Source organism: Oreochromis niloticus, linkage group LG4 (assembly GCF_001858045.2).
Source record: "Oreochromis niloticus isolate F11D_XX linkage group LG4, O_niloticus_UMD_NMBU, whole genome shotgun sequence".
Taxonomy (NCBI): Eukaryota; Metazoa; Chordata; class Actinopteri; order Cichliformes; family Cichlidae; genus Oreochromis; species Oreochromis niloticus.
In genome coordinates, this window is record NC_031969.2 from 31,943,567 (window position 1) to 31,959,976 (window position 16,410).

At 43.8% G+C, this 16,410-nt stretch overlaps 1 protein-coding gene across 1 annotated transcript in view; it reads left to right on the plus strand.

Moving 5' to 3' along the window:
* LOC100705667 (RNA binding fox-1 homolog 3) overlaps positions 1 to 9,052 on the plus strand; it is a 422,442-nt gene extending 413,390 nt beyond the window's left edge. The window contains exon 14 of the mRNA XM_025906457.1: positions 2,691 to 9,052. Coding sequence (XP_025762242.1) covers positions 2,691 to 2,693 — 3 coding nt within the window. The 3' untranslated portion in view covers positions 2,694 to 9,052. The remainder of the gene's footprint in view (positions 1 to 2,690) is intronic.
* Positions 9,053 to 16,410: the final 7,358 nt, after the last annotated feature.

Here is a 16,410-nt window from a genome sequence, read left to right on the forward strand (position 1 = left end):
CCCACCAACCAAAGTCAGTTAACAGTAACAGTCAGTACAGATCTTTTCTTCAGTAATGATTCGTGCTTCGTTGAGATTTAAGTGTAGAATAAGCCCAAGTTATGTGTAGCACTTTCGCACTTGTTATTTCAGTTTTTTTAAATTTTGCTCCTTTGTGGCACAAAATCAAACAGCGGGGAGACAAAAAAAAAAAAATTAGAATATTATCAATTTAAGTTGATGTAACTGCTCGAGAGTTCACTGTCGTGTATTCCAGTGATTATAAGTTGTGTTGGTTGGCAGACTGAACTGATCACGCTCAAATGATCCAAAGATCCAAACAGGAAATGGGTAACGTAGAACACAAGGTTAATAATAAATTGTGGAAAATAAATGAATACATTGAAGCTGTAGTGTCACACTGGAAATATAATAACACAATAAACTCAAAAATTAAAGGCCGTGAACACCACAAACTGACAGGTTGGTGCTAGACTGAATCAGCTCTTGTGATTGGTTGTTTTGGTCAGGTGACTCAGCGGTCCCCAACCCCCGGGCCCAGTCCGTGAGTCGTTTGGTACCAGGCCGCGAGAGTTGAGGCTCGGGTGTGAAATTTATGGTTGTCAGGGTTTTTAGCGTCAACTCGGTTTCCCTGTGTCGTTTCCCGTGTTGTAGTTGTGCGTGTTATTTAGAAAGAAATATTTAGGCGTTACCATAACGACCAGATCATTAAGGGGCAGAGAGGAGGATGCTATGCTCAATGTTGTTGGTGCATTTTAGGAGGACGCTGCTAATAAAGTTACATAATTACACAGTGAATTTGCGTTTATTATTATATTGTTGTATTTATCCGCCTCATCTTAAAGGCCGGTCCGTGAAAATATTGTCTGACACTGAACTGGTCCGTGGCACAAAAAAAGGCTGGGGACCGCTGAGGTAACTGATGAAAAAGGTTGCGTGGGAGCCACTCAGGTCGGTTGCAGACTTGTTGCCTTGTTGCATCAACTTGTGTACTGATGACGGGCAGCCGAAATAAGCTTCAGAAACTACACCACACAGCTGGTTTCAGCAGGTCTCCTCTAACCTTAGACATAAGATTATTTTCAGGAGTATTTGGTGTTTTTGAGGACCTTCACTACCATAAATGCTGTGAGGGGAAAATGTGATGGATGAACCCTGTCGGTTAGCTACCTGATGACATGCCGCTGTGGAGGCGGTTGCGTGCAGCTGAAGGTGTTGAGGACTTGGATAAGTTCTGTGTTGCGAGCTTCTCTTCTGCTAGTGATGAGCAGCATGAATAAGCTTCAAACCCCTCTGAGCTGTGATTACACACCTCGGATTTCGAAGGGCGGGTTCCGGAGCCAAAGATTATTTTCCGTAGCGGTGACAGTGTTTAAGATCTTCACCTACTCTGCCTTTGTCTTAATGATGATCCAGCGACTGTTTAGTCCGTGTAACGTTCCAGCAACACCCAAACTAGCGTCCGCTCCCCTTCATTGCACTGTGGCAGCAGAAACAGATTAAAATCTGAGGAAATAAACCCCAAACTGTCCGCAGGACTCAAAGCTAACATGCGCACTGTTAAGCAGACTTCACAAACTATGAGTGAAAGCAGCACAGGCTCTCACGCCTGAACCATCCGCTCCCCTGAATCCTTCACATCCGTGGGTGATTAATATATTTGTGTCTGCAGTCCTTCCAGTTCCAGGCTGCCTGACAGCGAGGCCTATATGTAGCTCCAGCGCTATTGTGCTCCCTCCCTGCTGAGCCGTAAGACCGCATGTGGATATTTTTGTATGGCGGGTCCCCAGCGAGCGCTCAGTAAATCCGAGGTATAGAATAGATAGAGGAGAGGAAAAGGTCGGGCCAGTTCCTCTCTGGGAAGAGCTAGATTGGGGCGGGGGTGCAGGGTGGAGGCTGATTTGACTGTTTGTCTCTGCTGGTTAGGAGATGGTGGGGGGGACTGGGCGGGGTGATGCACTACAAAGCCATTCTGAAATTAAAGCCTCTTCTTCTTTCATTTATTTATTTTTTCATCAGAAGCTCAACAGAGCTGCTGAAGATCACTGTGAATTAGGAAGCATCTGTCACGACGAGGGTCCCGGGACACTCGCCTCACCCACACTCCTCCCTCCCCAGCTTCCATCCGGCCCCATTATACGCTGAGACTTTTCACTTTGCGCTGCCAAACTGCCGATCTCCACTCGCACGATTACAGCTCGCTCTGATCTTTATCCTGGGGAGAGCAGTAGCTCTGGTTTTGGCAGGCGTGAGACCTCTACTCCTGCTTCTTTTATGCCGCATTACAAGAGCGCGATGAAACGCGAATGACGCCGTCGTCTCTGAGCTCCCAAACTTTTTCGCAGTTGAGTTTTAAACGCCGTGGCTCCTGTCGGCGGTTTCGACGCCGTGTCTTAACCTCACCTTCTGAACTTTTTTAGTGTACATTGCACAGATGGGGTGGAGGGGGCTTTAAAGCGAGCGCGGGTTGTTTACTCCATACGTTGTTCCATATGTTTACCAGTGTTGGTTTCTCTCAGAGAACTTCGGCGACACGATCCTCGCCCCCAAAAAACTTACTCAGAGAGGCATAAAGTTGCACGGAGCTGCTGCACACTGACTCTTCACAGCACCTCTCATTATGCATGTCTATCAGAAACATAACTTTCTGCATATTCACCAGTCTCCCCGCTTCTCTCCCCTGTTTCTAGTAAATACAAAATGAAGAGCTGTACTCAGTATTGATGGACATCACAGATGAAAACAACGAAGAGAGGAGAACTAGCTTTAAGAAAATAACAAAAGAAGAAGAAGACAAGGAGGAGTCCCTCTACTGAGGCTGGCGAGGAAAGACGGGAGGCGTACAAAGTGGCGCCGCGGCAGTGGTGTCAAACCAGCCACAAACTTGACAGACGGAGTGAGCCAGTTTCCACCAGGGACCACCTTTTTGCCGGGTAGAAAAAGACAGAGAGAGAATGAAAAGTGTCCCGTTATTATAAAACATTTTATTTTTCTATACTTTTGTGATTTACAATGGTAAAAAAAAGTGTGTATAAAGCAGTATATATGTACAAATCTGTTTTTATGTTTTTTGGTAAGGGAGATGAACAGTTGGCCCTTGATGCTGATTCTGTGGTATGCAGGAAGGAGGAGGGAGGAGCCCCGCCCCCCCTCCTCTCTCTGTGGCACACTGCTCTGTCGCCGAGGTCGTGTTTGAAAAAAAAATGTTACAAAACAAACAAAAACAAAACAGAAAAGGTGGCAGGGAGAGCTCGGCATCCAGGCAGAAGCACTTTCTATGCTGTACTTCCTGTGGGTGGAGTCAAAGGTCAACCTCCTGGTCTCACTGCTCCGCCTTCTTCCTTCCAACCTCCCCAAAACTCCTTCCTTCCTTCCTTCTCGGGCCGGTGATGACGCTCTTTCCTCCTTGTTGCGGTGTCACTGGCCTGCAGCGCCTAGCGTTAGCAGCGTCCCCCGTGGATACTGTTGTGATGTCACTTCCTCCTGGCAGCACCATTGGGCATCCCCGCCCTCCCCAATGGGCAGCATCACTGGTTTACAGCGTTGGGGAGTGGGGGGGTGAGCCACGGCGGGACGGTGAGACGGTGTAAAGCCGAGCCTCCCCGTCTGCCCCTCTCCACGCCCCAGCAGAGGTCACTGACTAAGGACTAGTTAGAGAACACGGCGCAGAAGTCGCCGACTTTACTCACCTGCCAGACTCCGAGCCCAAGCCTTTGCGTCACTCCGCACCGACGGACAAACTGTCAGACCAACGCGACGATAAGGTGCGTACGACTACCAAGGATGCACGTTTCCACCTGACGAGAATAACTCATCGACGTCCATGTAACAAATTGAATTATAATCGAATAATCCCATCGTACTACATCAGCAGGTGCATAACCAAAACACAAGCCTGAGGCATATAGACTTATGTCGCTAGATAAAACATTATAGAAATACAGTAGTGCCCATCCAACGGTAATCGAGGAACTAGGGCTGAAATATGTCAACTTTTCTTTGTCCGTGTATTCTGAGAATATTTATTTGTGTGTTTTTTGTATTTTTTTGCAGCACTGAAAGTTTTAAACAGGAAAAAAAAAGTTTTAATTTGGTGGAAGCGAAACCTTAATTCTTTATATCAGGAAAAATCACTGTAAACGTGTTAAATCAAGAATGTTGGTTCAGTTTTTGAATGTACTTTAATGTCTAGGGTGTCCAATAAGTATGTATTCTTTTTCTGTATATAAATATATATACATATCTATTATATGGGCTGTGGTGATGTCAGGGAATAGAGGGGGTGGGCAGGAAAGCCTCTGGCCCCCAACATAGATATCAGACCCCTCCCACTAAATATGTCCCTGATATTTACTGTAACATGTGATCATGTGTTATATGATTGAAAGTGTGACGGTGATAGTGTGAACTGATCTCCCCCGACATCGCCCCCAATCCCACGTTTACCACACAAGCAAATGTATACTGTGCACAAACACACACAGGTTAACCACACAGGCAGGATCACACACACACACACACACACACAAATCCCCAAACTGCTTTTTTCCCTCTTTTTTTGTGCCCCACTCTGAGCAAAACACCACATCCCACTTTCAGACACTTCACAAAAAGAACCACATCTGCGCTGATTCCGGCCCTACGCCGGAGCTCCAACACTTGCTAATTAGCGCGAGGTTTAGTGGGATAAAAAGTTTATGAATATTGATTTTTCTTTTCTTACTTGAACCAAAGCATGATTTGAACACACAGTCTCAGTGCTCTTTGATCAGGAGGCAGCGGGACTCGGTGATGACGGCGGAGCCCGGATGTGTATTGACGTGACCCAGATTTTATTCACTCATCACCGCTGAGGTAGAGCTCGCTCTCCCGCTAACGTAACGAGCCTCGCTGATGAAGCCCGGCTCGCGGCTTCCTGCGGCAGCTGCCTCGGTTTATGAGCCGCTGCTCTCGCGCTGACCCTGGTGGGCGGGCGGTTTTATTGCGTATTGGAAACAACCTGCTGGCCCTGAGGAGAAACTTTATCAGAGGCGAGCGGGTTCGGGTGAAGCACAACTTTGTTTGAGAGTTCAGGGTACACTACTTGGTAGTGGTTTGTGTGAGTTGTTACAAGACGGTAAGACTAGGTTAAGCTCCTGACTTCCTGTACAAAACTACAGTGTGTACTGTTAATATCCTGTACAGTAAATCTCACCTCACACTTCTTGATTAACTTCATCTTATTTCAGGTTAAAAAAGAAAATGTACTTGTTCTAAATCAGGGCTCCTACCCACGCGACCTCTGTTCATCCGTAGACAGCTTCTCATATATTACAGAGTATCTATATCATGCCAACTAACTGTCGTGAAGTCTAATTGGGGTAAAGTCGGTCATTCGTTCTCCCATGCAGCGATCACACGCAGGCTTAGCGTCTTCATACCTGTAGGTTTGTTTCCGAGAGTCACGCGGTTCCTCTGGCCTACTTACGGGACTACAGACCCGCGGTAGGTCAGAAACAACGCAGGAGCAGGCTGGAGTTTTACTTCGATGGCAACTTTGTGGAAAGCAGAGCTTCTCTGAAAGGAAAAAGGGGGAAACTTAAATGGTCACTACATGATCAGCAGCGATAAAGAGCCACAGTTTGTCGTTTGTTTTTTAACGAACGTTAGGTTTTGGTCAGATGTTCGGATTTTGTCCACTGAAATATCTATGCATTCTGCAACAAGAACACTTGATGTCATGTGTGATAGGCACATTCTGGGTAGACAGCACTTTTCTCTACTTCTTCTAGTCAACTCCTAGCTGATAAAACCTAAACGGATAACACTGGTATTATTATGCATTTTAATTTTGTCAGCAAATCTCATCACAAAAAAAAATCTAAGTTTGTTTCTGATTTTTCTTGTTTTTCTGACTTCCACACTTTGACTGTGTCTCTTGGTTTATACTGAAGAGAAGAATCTATTATGTGTGATTCGCACATTTTAAAAAGCTCGTATCGATCGTATCCTGGCTCGTTACGCCGCTCCTGGAAAAGCCCTTTTGGCGCTTTGATTCTTAAAATCCTACTTTTTTTCTGATTGGCTCCCAGAGCTTCAGGACAGGGGAGATTCTCGAGACGACCGTGTAAGGAGATCCAACGCTTCAAGCTTTCAGCTCACAGGGATTACAATAACACACGTTCGCCTAATTAAACGAAGGCTTCAGCAATCTCTCACATATATGATATAAAACTAAAATAAGTCCCCTTTAAAACCGAGAAAGCAGCTGGCCGCTACACTTTTTGTAAGCATTGCTCAAACTGAAGTGCATTACTTAGGGACTGTTTCCAGCAGCTGATTAATCCACATTTGGTGCTCTAGTGAGTATTTGTGGCAGCAGAGGTGTGTGTGTGTGTGTGTGGGTTCAGGTCACAGTAAACTATAGTGTGTGTTTCCGTGGTAATAAAGGACAACAGTGTGGCTCCCTGCTGGGATTTTAATGGTTTCTGGCCAACAACGAAGCTCTGCAGATACATCTGGCACACACACACTCTCACGATACTACACTGCACCTCTGCTCATTTTTATTGCGTTCGATGTCAGAGGTCAATATATAGCATTTCTATGGGGCGGCGATGCAGACGTGCATGTAATATATTAGGCTGCCACGGTTTTAGTTCTTAACCGCTAACTTGAATTTTTACAGTACAGTGGTTCACAGTCAGCATAACGTTTCTCTAGTTTTTCCTCTGAACAACATTAGTCACAGTAGTCGTCGTAGTTTTAGTAAGACTAGTTCGGGATTTCGTGCAATTCTCTTTAGAGTCCGCTGGATTTTCGAGGCCGGCGCTCACACCAGTGTTTAGGCAGCAGGACATTCTGATGAGGATTTATATGGGCCAGTATTCTTTTATAGATATGTAAGTACACAGTATTTTAGAGCGATATATAAAATAACTAACGATGTGGTCACCGTTCAGTATTCCAGCAATGTATTTCAGAAACACTTTAGCAACTTAGAATAGAGACACGCCTCGACTCCATGATGCTGCTCTGCTACATGTGCTGCAAACGGCGTTGGTGCCCCTCCGCTGGGAAAACCGAGTGATGACTCCATTTACAAATTAACCCAACCCTCTTTTTTTTCTAACTTGTACTAAAAAAAACAAAACAAAAAAAAAGTTTTACAAAGAATGAAAACAGAGTTTTTACGTCACACCGGACAACTTACATGACTATGATGAGCAAATATCACCAAACCATCGCTAAATCTAATGACGTGTTCAGACCAATTTTGATACACACAGTCTATGCAAAAGGTGCAAATTCAAACTGATTTGCACCGGGTGAGGCGAAAATAGAGGCAAATAAACAGCCGCGGGGTTTCAGCGAGAAATTCACTTCAAGCTGTGCTGTTAAAGCCAATCAGCTGCTTCCACCTGACTCAGCATCCGAGGGGGGGGGGGGGGGGGGAGAGTCTGGAGAAAGTTTCAGAGGAAATCTGGAATCGGGCGTCCCGTTGGTTGCTGGGGTGAATATTTAGGGGTTGCAAAACGATCCAAAACCAGCAACCGCATTCATGAGAGTCACACAAAGTGAAACTCTGTTTCATGTTTGGTCTGAACACCACGTTAGAGCCGGAGCTTCAAGGTAATTTTCACCTGCATTCCTGCCCATTAAAGCAACGACGCTACACGTGTGCACACAACGTGGGTACATCGCTTCCTCTTTAGTATTCAAGCGTGTAAACAGCTTTACAGATGACTTTTGGCCAACTTTTGAATTATCTTGAAAAAAAAAACAGATTGAGTGAGAGAGAAAATGTCGTCCTTTATAACTTTTTGCTGGTACGTGTAAAGAATAGAGCTCATCCTGCTTACGGGTAGAATTCTGTCCTAGTAGCTTTCATTGCATGAAGTTATCTTGTCACATTTTCTGACTGAGAACAGCTCCCGTGAACAAAGCTTCCTTTAAACGTGCTCACCAAGCCTCACGGGAGCTGTGCTCGAACAGTTAAAAAACAACAAAAAAAAAGTCTTTTGATCCGTGTCAATATGAAAAGTATCTACTACATTTTAAATGATGTAATCTGAGTAGTTAGATGTTTGTAATGTCTCTTACTCCAGTGGTCAAGTCTGGATTATAGGATACATGAAAATTTTTAGGGACTTTTTGTTACATGTTTTTGTTTTTTTGGGGTCGTTTTAACTGTGGCTGTTTGTCTCTGCCCGCTGGTGCACAGTCTGAACTTCCAAGTTTACATCTGCATCCATTTGTTCTGTCTAAAACTCCAGCCTGCGCCTTAACAGTGGGATGGAGCGCGGGTGGGTGTGTGTGTAAGGGTGGGGTTGAAGTGACCCTCCCTTCCTTCCTTCCTTCCTTCCTTCAGATGCCTTTAGTATAACGAACTGGTCCTGATCTTCCTGAGCACAACTGCTTGAGCTGTGACACTAGCAGGATGTCCCCTCTGAGAGTCCCCTGCCCTGTCCCCGCCTCCAGCACACCCGCCCCAGTGCTACCATCCCAATCCCCCCTGCCCTGCCCTGCCCCCGCCCTGCCCCGCCCCCAGCCTTCTAGTATGTGAGTTGACCGGTCCCCTTTTGTATTCCTGGTGTTCTGTACATAATGACCTTCGCCTTTCCTTTCCTCTCCCGTCCCAACCCTGCCCCGTCTGTCCTTTCAGGGGGAAAAGAAAAAAAAAAGGAAAAAAAAAACATCCTCTGACTCCCTGAAATCTTGTATTTTGTTCTAATAATGACGAAATTTATTTATAAGGATTTTTTAAAATCTAACTCTTTCTCCTTTTGTAAATGTTCCAGTTAAATAAAGTTTAAAAAAATGTTAAAAAATTAAATGGATATATTGAAAGGTTAAAAAAAAATGTCTCTAGAAGTCCCCGCCCCCTCCTCTGGCTCTGTACTCTGAACTTTGTGTTTTTGTTTTTTCTCTTTCTGTATGCTTCTCTTTACGTGCTTCAGATGAAGAGTTCTATTTATTATGACATTAACGTTATTATAATTATGACTAATTATTAATATTATCATCATCCTCATCATCCTCATTATTATCATTAATAAACTTGTCTACTTCAGCCTCCGCGTCTCCGCTGTTTTGTGGTGAGTGATGAGTTGCTGGATGCTCGGGACGCGCCGGGGCTCGCGGTAACGCTACAAGTCCACGACGCGGCATCGCTGCGACGCCGCATGACACGAGCCAGGTGGAACGGGGGCGGGGCCACGCTTCCAGACCCATTTGTCTTGTGCCGGAGCCCCTCTGGGGCCGCATGATGGAGAGCACCTGTCTGTCGCCGAGGCTGCCATTTACCCAACCGGAGAAAGACAAACTCAAAGACCGAAGCCCGCGAGTGGAAAAATATAGAAGCGCGCCTTCAGGGGGAAGCGGGAGAGACAAAAAACACGAATGTAAATACTTCAGAAGATCAGTGCCTCTCCATCACTGTTGACTTTGTTTAATCCTTTGAGCCTCTACAAACAATGGGAGATGGGATTTTTTTTTCTCTTTTTTGTCACAACAAAATCTAGAAAATGTTATTTGTGTCACTGCTGTGCCACATCAAAATGCGCACACGCTCCCCTTCAGTAGGTGAATACGGTTTGTGTGCTTTTGTTTTAACGTCGCCGTTTTTATTAGCTGTTTAAGACATGCCCCAGTTTCTGTTTTCTGCTTATTAATAATACATAATAACACGAAACTGACATTTAATGGAGGCGACGAAGGCACGTGAGAGCGGGCGCGCAGGGGACAAAAAGAGACTGAAAAATAAACTATTTTTAGTTCATGTTGACATTTTTCGCTTTAGTATTCAAACAGCTGAGAGAGGACTCGTGTCAGTTTTCTATATATTCTTCAGTTTGTTTTTTTGAACTCGCGAGGTCAAACCAAGTGTATAACCTGATATTTAACTAAAGCTGTTTTCACACGAGAACCCTGGAAAATGTCTCCGGATGCTTCTCCATAGCAGGAACATCGAGTTCCCTCTTTGTGACGTTGCAGCCTGGACACGCTGTGCAAGATAAAGACTTATAATAGTTTTTGTGGTTTTTATTAGTTTTTAATTCATTTCCAGTCGCTGGTTTGAGTTTGGGTTCAGAGTGAGTTTGCTTTTTTCATTTTTTGCTTTCCTTTTTTAAAATTGTTCAGTTTTTGCTTAATTTTTGTGTTTTTTTAATCATTTTAATATGTGGAGGTAACTCCAAGGGAAAATTGAAGGTGGTCAGAATATTGCAGAGATTACAATACAAACAGTTTGCTAAAGGAAGACACCCCAGTTTTCATTAACCATACAAGCATGAGCAAACGCTAACGACATTAAGATTTTTACAAAATGTTCTATCATGAGTCCAACAGAGCACCTTTGGGATGTGGTGGAAGGAGATTAACAACATCTCATCACCACACAGTAAAGGTTATGTGACAGCAATTCACAGTGAAAGTCATGTCAAGAAACTTTCTAACATCAGGTAAAGACACTACAGTGTTTGAGAGAAAATACCCCAATAATCAGATGATCTCCTGTTGGCAGCACTCGGCGACAGTGGGAAGGAAGAACTCACTTTTAACAGGAAGAGGCCTAAAACAGAACCGGCATCGGGGAGAGGGCGCTATCATCCGAGACAGAGTAGAACAGAAACAACCCAGCACAAAGAGGCTTCAACAACAAACATTACGCAGCTGTCAGACGTCAGCTCGTTCATTTATGTTTAACTTTTTAAAAGTTGTCTCTGAAGTAAAGATTTGGCTACAGGAGCTTGATTCGCAGAAATACGTGCTGCTGATGTCATCACTCGACTTATAAGTCCAGTATTATAGGTTGAAACCAAAGATCAAACCCTGTTTTCAGGTCCAGAACATGGGAATAGAGCAGCTGTGAGAGAATTCAACATTAATGAGTCAATGGTATGGAAGTAGAGGAAGCAAGAAGAATGAGTTGAGTAAAGTTTGACTTATCTGACTGTTTTGTTTCGCTTAATGCGCCTTATAATCTGAAAAATACGGCAACTTCTACCTTCCTTTAGCATGTCCAGAAGTCCAACTTCTTGTGTGATGCTTAGCATCTTCCTCTGCCTTCTGGGAGCTACTGCAGGAGCCTTTGACGGTGCAAACGTTTCATCGACAGTGTTGTGTTTGTTGGGGAGAAAACTTACAAACATACAGTACAGCACTTCAGAGTCACGCTGCTAGCGATCGAAGATTTATGTAAATTTCAAAAGCTGAACGCATTCTGTACTGTACAGGAGACACGGCGCGAGATTTTGACAATGGTCTACAGCCAATCAGGACGCAGAACACAGTGCGCTGTAAAAAAAAAAAATTGCACAAAAAAAAAATCAGTGAAACAGCAAGGCCGCGAAAGGTGAACTGCTTTATAGCAGGTGTATATTAATTTACATTCTCTCAGTGTTAATTACATTTATATATAAATTTATATGTATAATATTTGTTTTACAGGTGCTTGACTTGCAGATGCCTTAAATCATTACTGTTGTTGGACGTTGGGCCTCAGCTGGTCACATTATGTCTGTTTCTGACTGCTGTGGTGACATCTCATGGCAAAAATGTATTTGTGCACACATGTTGAGAAGAACTCTGACATTGTGTTTGCGCTCACAGCCTGAGGCCCTAAAGCAGGCCTTTCGGGCTTGATGGGTGAACTTCAGGTTTGTGTTTTCTGGGTTATGAAGGTGGTTTGCCTCTTAGCACAGTACTGTACATCACCACAGTAACATGCTGCAGACCTGACCTGCAGGTTATGTTCAAGGTAAAAGATCAATATGTGCCAAACCACCACCTACTAACCAATCAATTCTCTAGAAAATAGATCCCTGAAACATCAGCGTGCAGAGTGCAAGTCTCCAGATTCTGAAAACTCAAGTTTGTAGAGATGCTGACTTTGCCCCAATGAACATCATTAAAAAAAAAAACAAACTCCAGATTTTTAGGACAAACTTTATTTCCTGCTTTTTATTCCTGGTGTCTGCAAACAAAGCATTACTTGTATTGTTCTGTAAGCTGTAATACAGTAACATTATGCTAAAAATAGCCCCCGGAGCATTTTACTTGTTGACATTATGTAAAATATGTCTGACTTGAATTATCTTTAAATATTAGATTGAAATGCAGCTGAAAGAATGGGGCATAAACAGTCTAACAAGCCTAAAAAATAAATCTAAACAATGCATTAATCTAATGGAACAAGCAGCTGTAATTATACCCAGATCTTCCCATTACTCACCACTGACAGTGATGACTCTATCAACCTAAACTGTTTATTTTGGAGAGATTTTAATGGTCTTTAAGTGCTTAAAAGCACACGCACTTTTTTATACTGGGATGTAAACGTTGCACAGTGCTCGTCCTTTCAGTTTGTGATCTCTTGGTTAGATGGGTTGACCATCCAGTTGATAACCGCCTTCGCGTGACTGCACTTGAGCCTTTAGCTGTGCTGCAGTTCATCTATGGAGCCTATAACCACTTTATCTTTGTCAGCTCGACTCCGAGAAACTGTTTTTATAGCCACATCACCTCTGACCATCTTGTTTTATGCTTTACATTCATATTATTCCTTTAAATCTCTTAATATTGTTCTTGTTAATTTTCTGCTGTAATGCGACCGTTAGTGTTTTCACATGTATTATTATTAGAAAACATGTCCTGGATATGTTGTAGCCTATAACGACAACAGCTGATGACGTCCTCTACACCTTTAACAATGACTTTTGACACCTCAGTATATCTGAATAAAGATGTGGGCTGATTAGAATAGTTTCCAGATTTTTCCCAGGGTAGCTGGATAGTCAGAGACGCAGTCATTTTGTTCTATTAGGCCTGAAATATGGCAGAAATCACTCAGTTGAGAAAAGAGATTCGAGTTACTCTTAGTAGGCAAAGATCCCTCGAACCTCAGCGTGCAAAGTAAAAGATGCTCACTTTCCCCCGATGAGCATCCTTAAAAACAAAACAGATCTTTAGCTTTATTCCCTGATTTTTCTTTCCTGATGTCTGCAAACAAATCTGAAGTACTTTATTGTTCTATAAGCATCCACTGAGTTGTTGCCAAACTTGGACACTGAAGTGTTTCAGTGCTGCAAGAGTGAATCAGCCTATTTCTGATTTAAATTTAGCAACATGTAGCTGAAAGAGCGAGGAATGAATCGTCTTACAGGCCGAATTTGTACCAAATCAAATACGCAGGTCATCAACAATGACACTTTCATAAAAAATAAAGGATCCAGGGGACGAGGTGAGACAGCGGCAGATCATCTGACAGAACATCATTTTGTTTGTGTTTCAGAAATCAACCTTGTGGCAGAGTCCATATTTATGAACCTGAAATGTGTAGTTTTTGCCTTCAGCTGAGCACTTGTGCCATTTTTTAGCCTTTTGGTTCATTTTTAATACCTTCTATACAATAATAAATAAATATATTATACCTTTCTACTTCACAGATCCTCAAACAATGGCTGTAATGTCAACCCTCTCCCACCTGGTGGCACCCTCTGTCTGCCTTGTACACTTGTAGCGGAGGCCTCGGTTGTTGTACAGTTCATTCACCGGCATCACTTTTCAGCCAAGCCAGCAGCCGTGTGGGTTAACCCAAGTGTGTCATCGTCCCTCACGGCCTCGTTCTGTCACACCTGCTCCTCTCGCACACCTGATCCCGTGAAATATCATCTCCCCATTTTATTCATACATGTAACGGTTGATTAAGGTCAAATGGGGATCTAAAATATGATAAAAGCATCTGTTGGGCTCCGATAGAATCTGTCACCCCAACCGCAGCAATTGACCATAATCACACAATTATGAAGCGATGAGACACTTTGGCTTTATGGGGAGGGTGCTTTGCTAAAACGGCCGACGTAAAACCCCATCTGTACAAATGGGCCTTGGATTTGAGCCAAAGCGGGGGCTAAAAGACCCAATATATCAAGTCACGGCACATCTAGCAGAGGGAAGCCGAGGGCCGCTGACAAAACGACGAGCCCGCTGGTGTCAAAGAAAAACACGGCTCAAATATTTGTAGCCACTATCAATTTTGTAGATACAGGATTCCCTCGTGTAATTTTGGTAGCAAATACAATTAACAAAGATGATTCATGAGCCAAATGACGGCCGAGTCCAAACCAGCTTGTAATACAGTTCGCTCTTCAGCCGCTCGAGTATTTATATCGCAGCGATTAATCTCGGATGACACGAGGGCCGCGCTCTTTTTTTGACTGCTGCTGTTTGAATGAATGCTCTGTTCATCAGTGTCCACAGACATACCGCGTGTCCACTGTGTTATAATGCTGCACATATACTGCAGGGGTGACTGCTGAGAGCATACGGCAGCGAATTTCCTGGTAGAAAAAATGAATGTTCAAGTAGAGTTTATTGCTGTGTTAGTATTAGCTAACAGCCTCACTGCGCCTTGGCATTGATTTTCCAAGTCTCTCGACCTCTCCTGGAGGGACGCACGACGTTCCTCCAACAGATATTTGGTGTTTTGATAAGAGAGCGCTATGAAACGCTTAGATGGAAAATTTCCCACCGGTGTTAAAACGGGTTGAGATGTGGTGACTGTAAAGGTCACAGCGTTCAAGTCACATCGCTCTTATGAAGATCATCGTTTTGTTTCACCGCGGGATAAAGGCGATCGCTCGGAAATACTTTGTATTGATTTGCTTTGACCCTTCTCTCCGCATGGACGAGCCGGCCCCAGATTTCAGGTGGAGTGATAGTAGCAGCCCAGAGGTCAGGAACACGGAGCGGAAGGTGAAAGGTCACCGTTCAGGGACAGACTCTAGGATCTCCTCTCCTCTTTGAGACATTTCTTGTATGCAGTCGTTTTCAAAAGAAACTTGATGACATAAAAAACTGTTTCTGTGTCCACCTGCTTCGTGAACAGTTGCTGCGAGCAACAGTCCTCATATTTTTGTGCTATTCTATCACCGTGTGGACATAAAAACCACCGATTTCTGCTAATAAACTGAAAACATCGTGTTACAGTTTCATGTGTTTCATTTGTCTTTAGATTTATTATGAAAAAGTTAGCAGAAAGCATGCACATGTGATCTTCTTCTTTTGTAATAGATATATTGTCTCTGCATCACAGTTATTACACTAAGTAATCTCTGCCATCACAATAAGACCTCAGCAGTGCCACAACCTGATCGCGCCATGTCACACTGATGCTGTAATTACATGAATTACAGCATCAGTGCCGACCATCCAATTCTTTTAGTATTTTGTGGCTGATTTTAGGAAATATTCTAATAATTTGAGATAAACTTGGATACAAAAACCTATCAAGGAGGATTTAAAGGCCTTGGGCATCAATCTGAATCCCTGAGAAGCTTCAGGACAATCTGAGGGTCACTGTCACGCCCATAGCTGCCTCCTCAGCCAATCACAACACTGTAATCTCCAGAAAGTGATGGAGGCCAAACTAAGATACTCAATAAAGAAAAGTTTTTTTTATAATATTCAAATTTTTTCATGATGCAAAAGTGAATTATATATAAATGACACACGACATAGGAAGTAAAATATGTAAATGTGCTTATGAAATACAACCCTCAGATTTCAGCCTTATCGTCTTTTCTCTCTCTTTCTTTAACGACCTATAAATCCCCATGAAGCGATCCTCCGTTGTTTCCGGTCCAGTTTCGCAGCCTCACAAACGAGGCTGCCATCGCAGCCCTCAGCAGACTTTATCCCATCACACAAAATAACAAGAATCAACAGGGGAGAGTATGAACCCACAATATGGCTCTAATAAATCAGCTAACGCAGCATTCATCACCAGTTTGTGTGCGTGGACGTTTGAGAGCGACAGAGGCTCGTCCTCCTCAGCCTCTCTGATGGAAGGAGAGCAGCAGGTTTCTTGTTTGGAGTTTTCGACAGTGCATCCATCAGCCCAGCACTCCGCCATCTGCTGCTAACGCTGCATGCTCGGCCCAGCTAAGTGCCATCTGCAGCCAACTTCGCTTACATCGCTCGGAGAACTTTTACTTTTGACTCTCGAGCGCTGAGTGGAGCAGGGGCGGGGCTTCGTTAAATCTGGTGATCTCATTTGTCCGTTTGAGAAGGCGGCAGCAGGTGAAAGACAGAAACTTGGTAACCGCAAGTTCTCCTTCTGTGCCATCGATCATGCTGAACAGTTGGATTTTTGTTTCATATGATCCCATAAGACTTCATTAATGTCACAGCCCTTCATCTTCATACATTGTCCAACTCTTAGTCGCCCAACCTGAGCTGTAATTATGGCGTCTGTCCAGATGAGGGAGACAAACCTTTAAAATGTACACACAGATCATCCAGGAACAATCATGCACCCGAGACAAGCGTCCCGCTGAGCTGGTCCTGCAGCGAGTCACTGTTTTCAGCTTAAAACTAAAATCAAAGACGGCATCAGACCCTGCGAATAATGTGAGGCTGTTTAAAAAT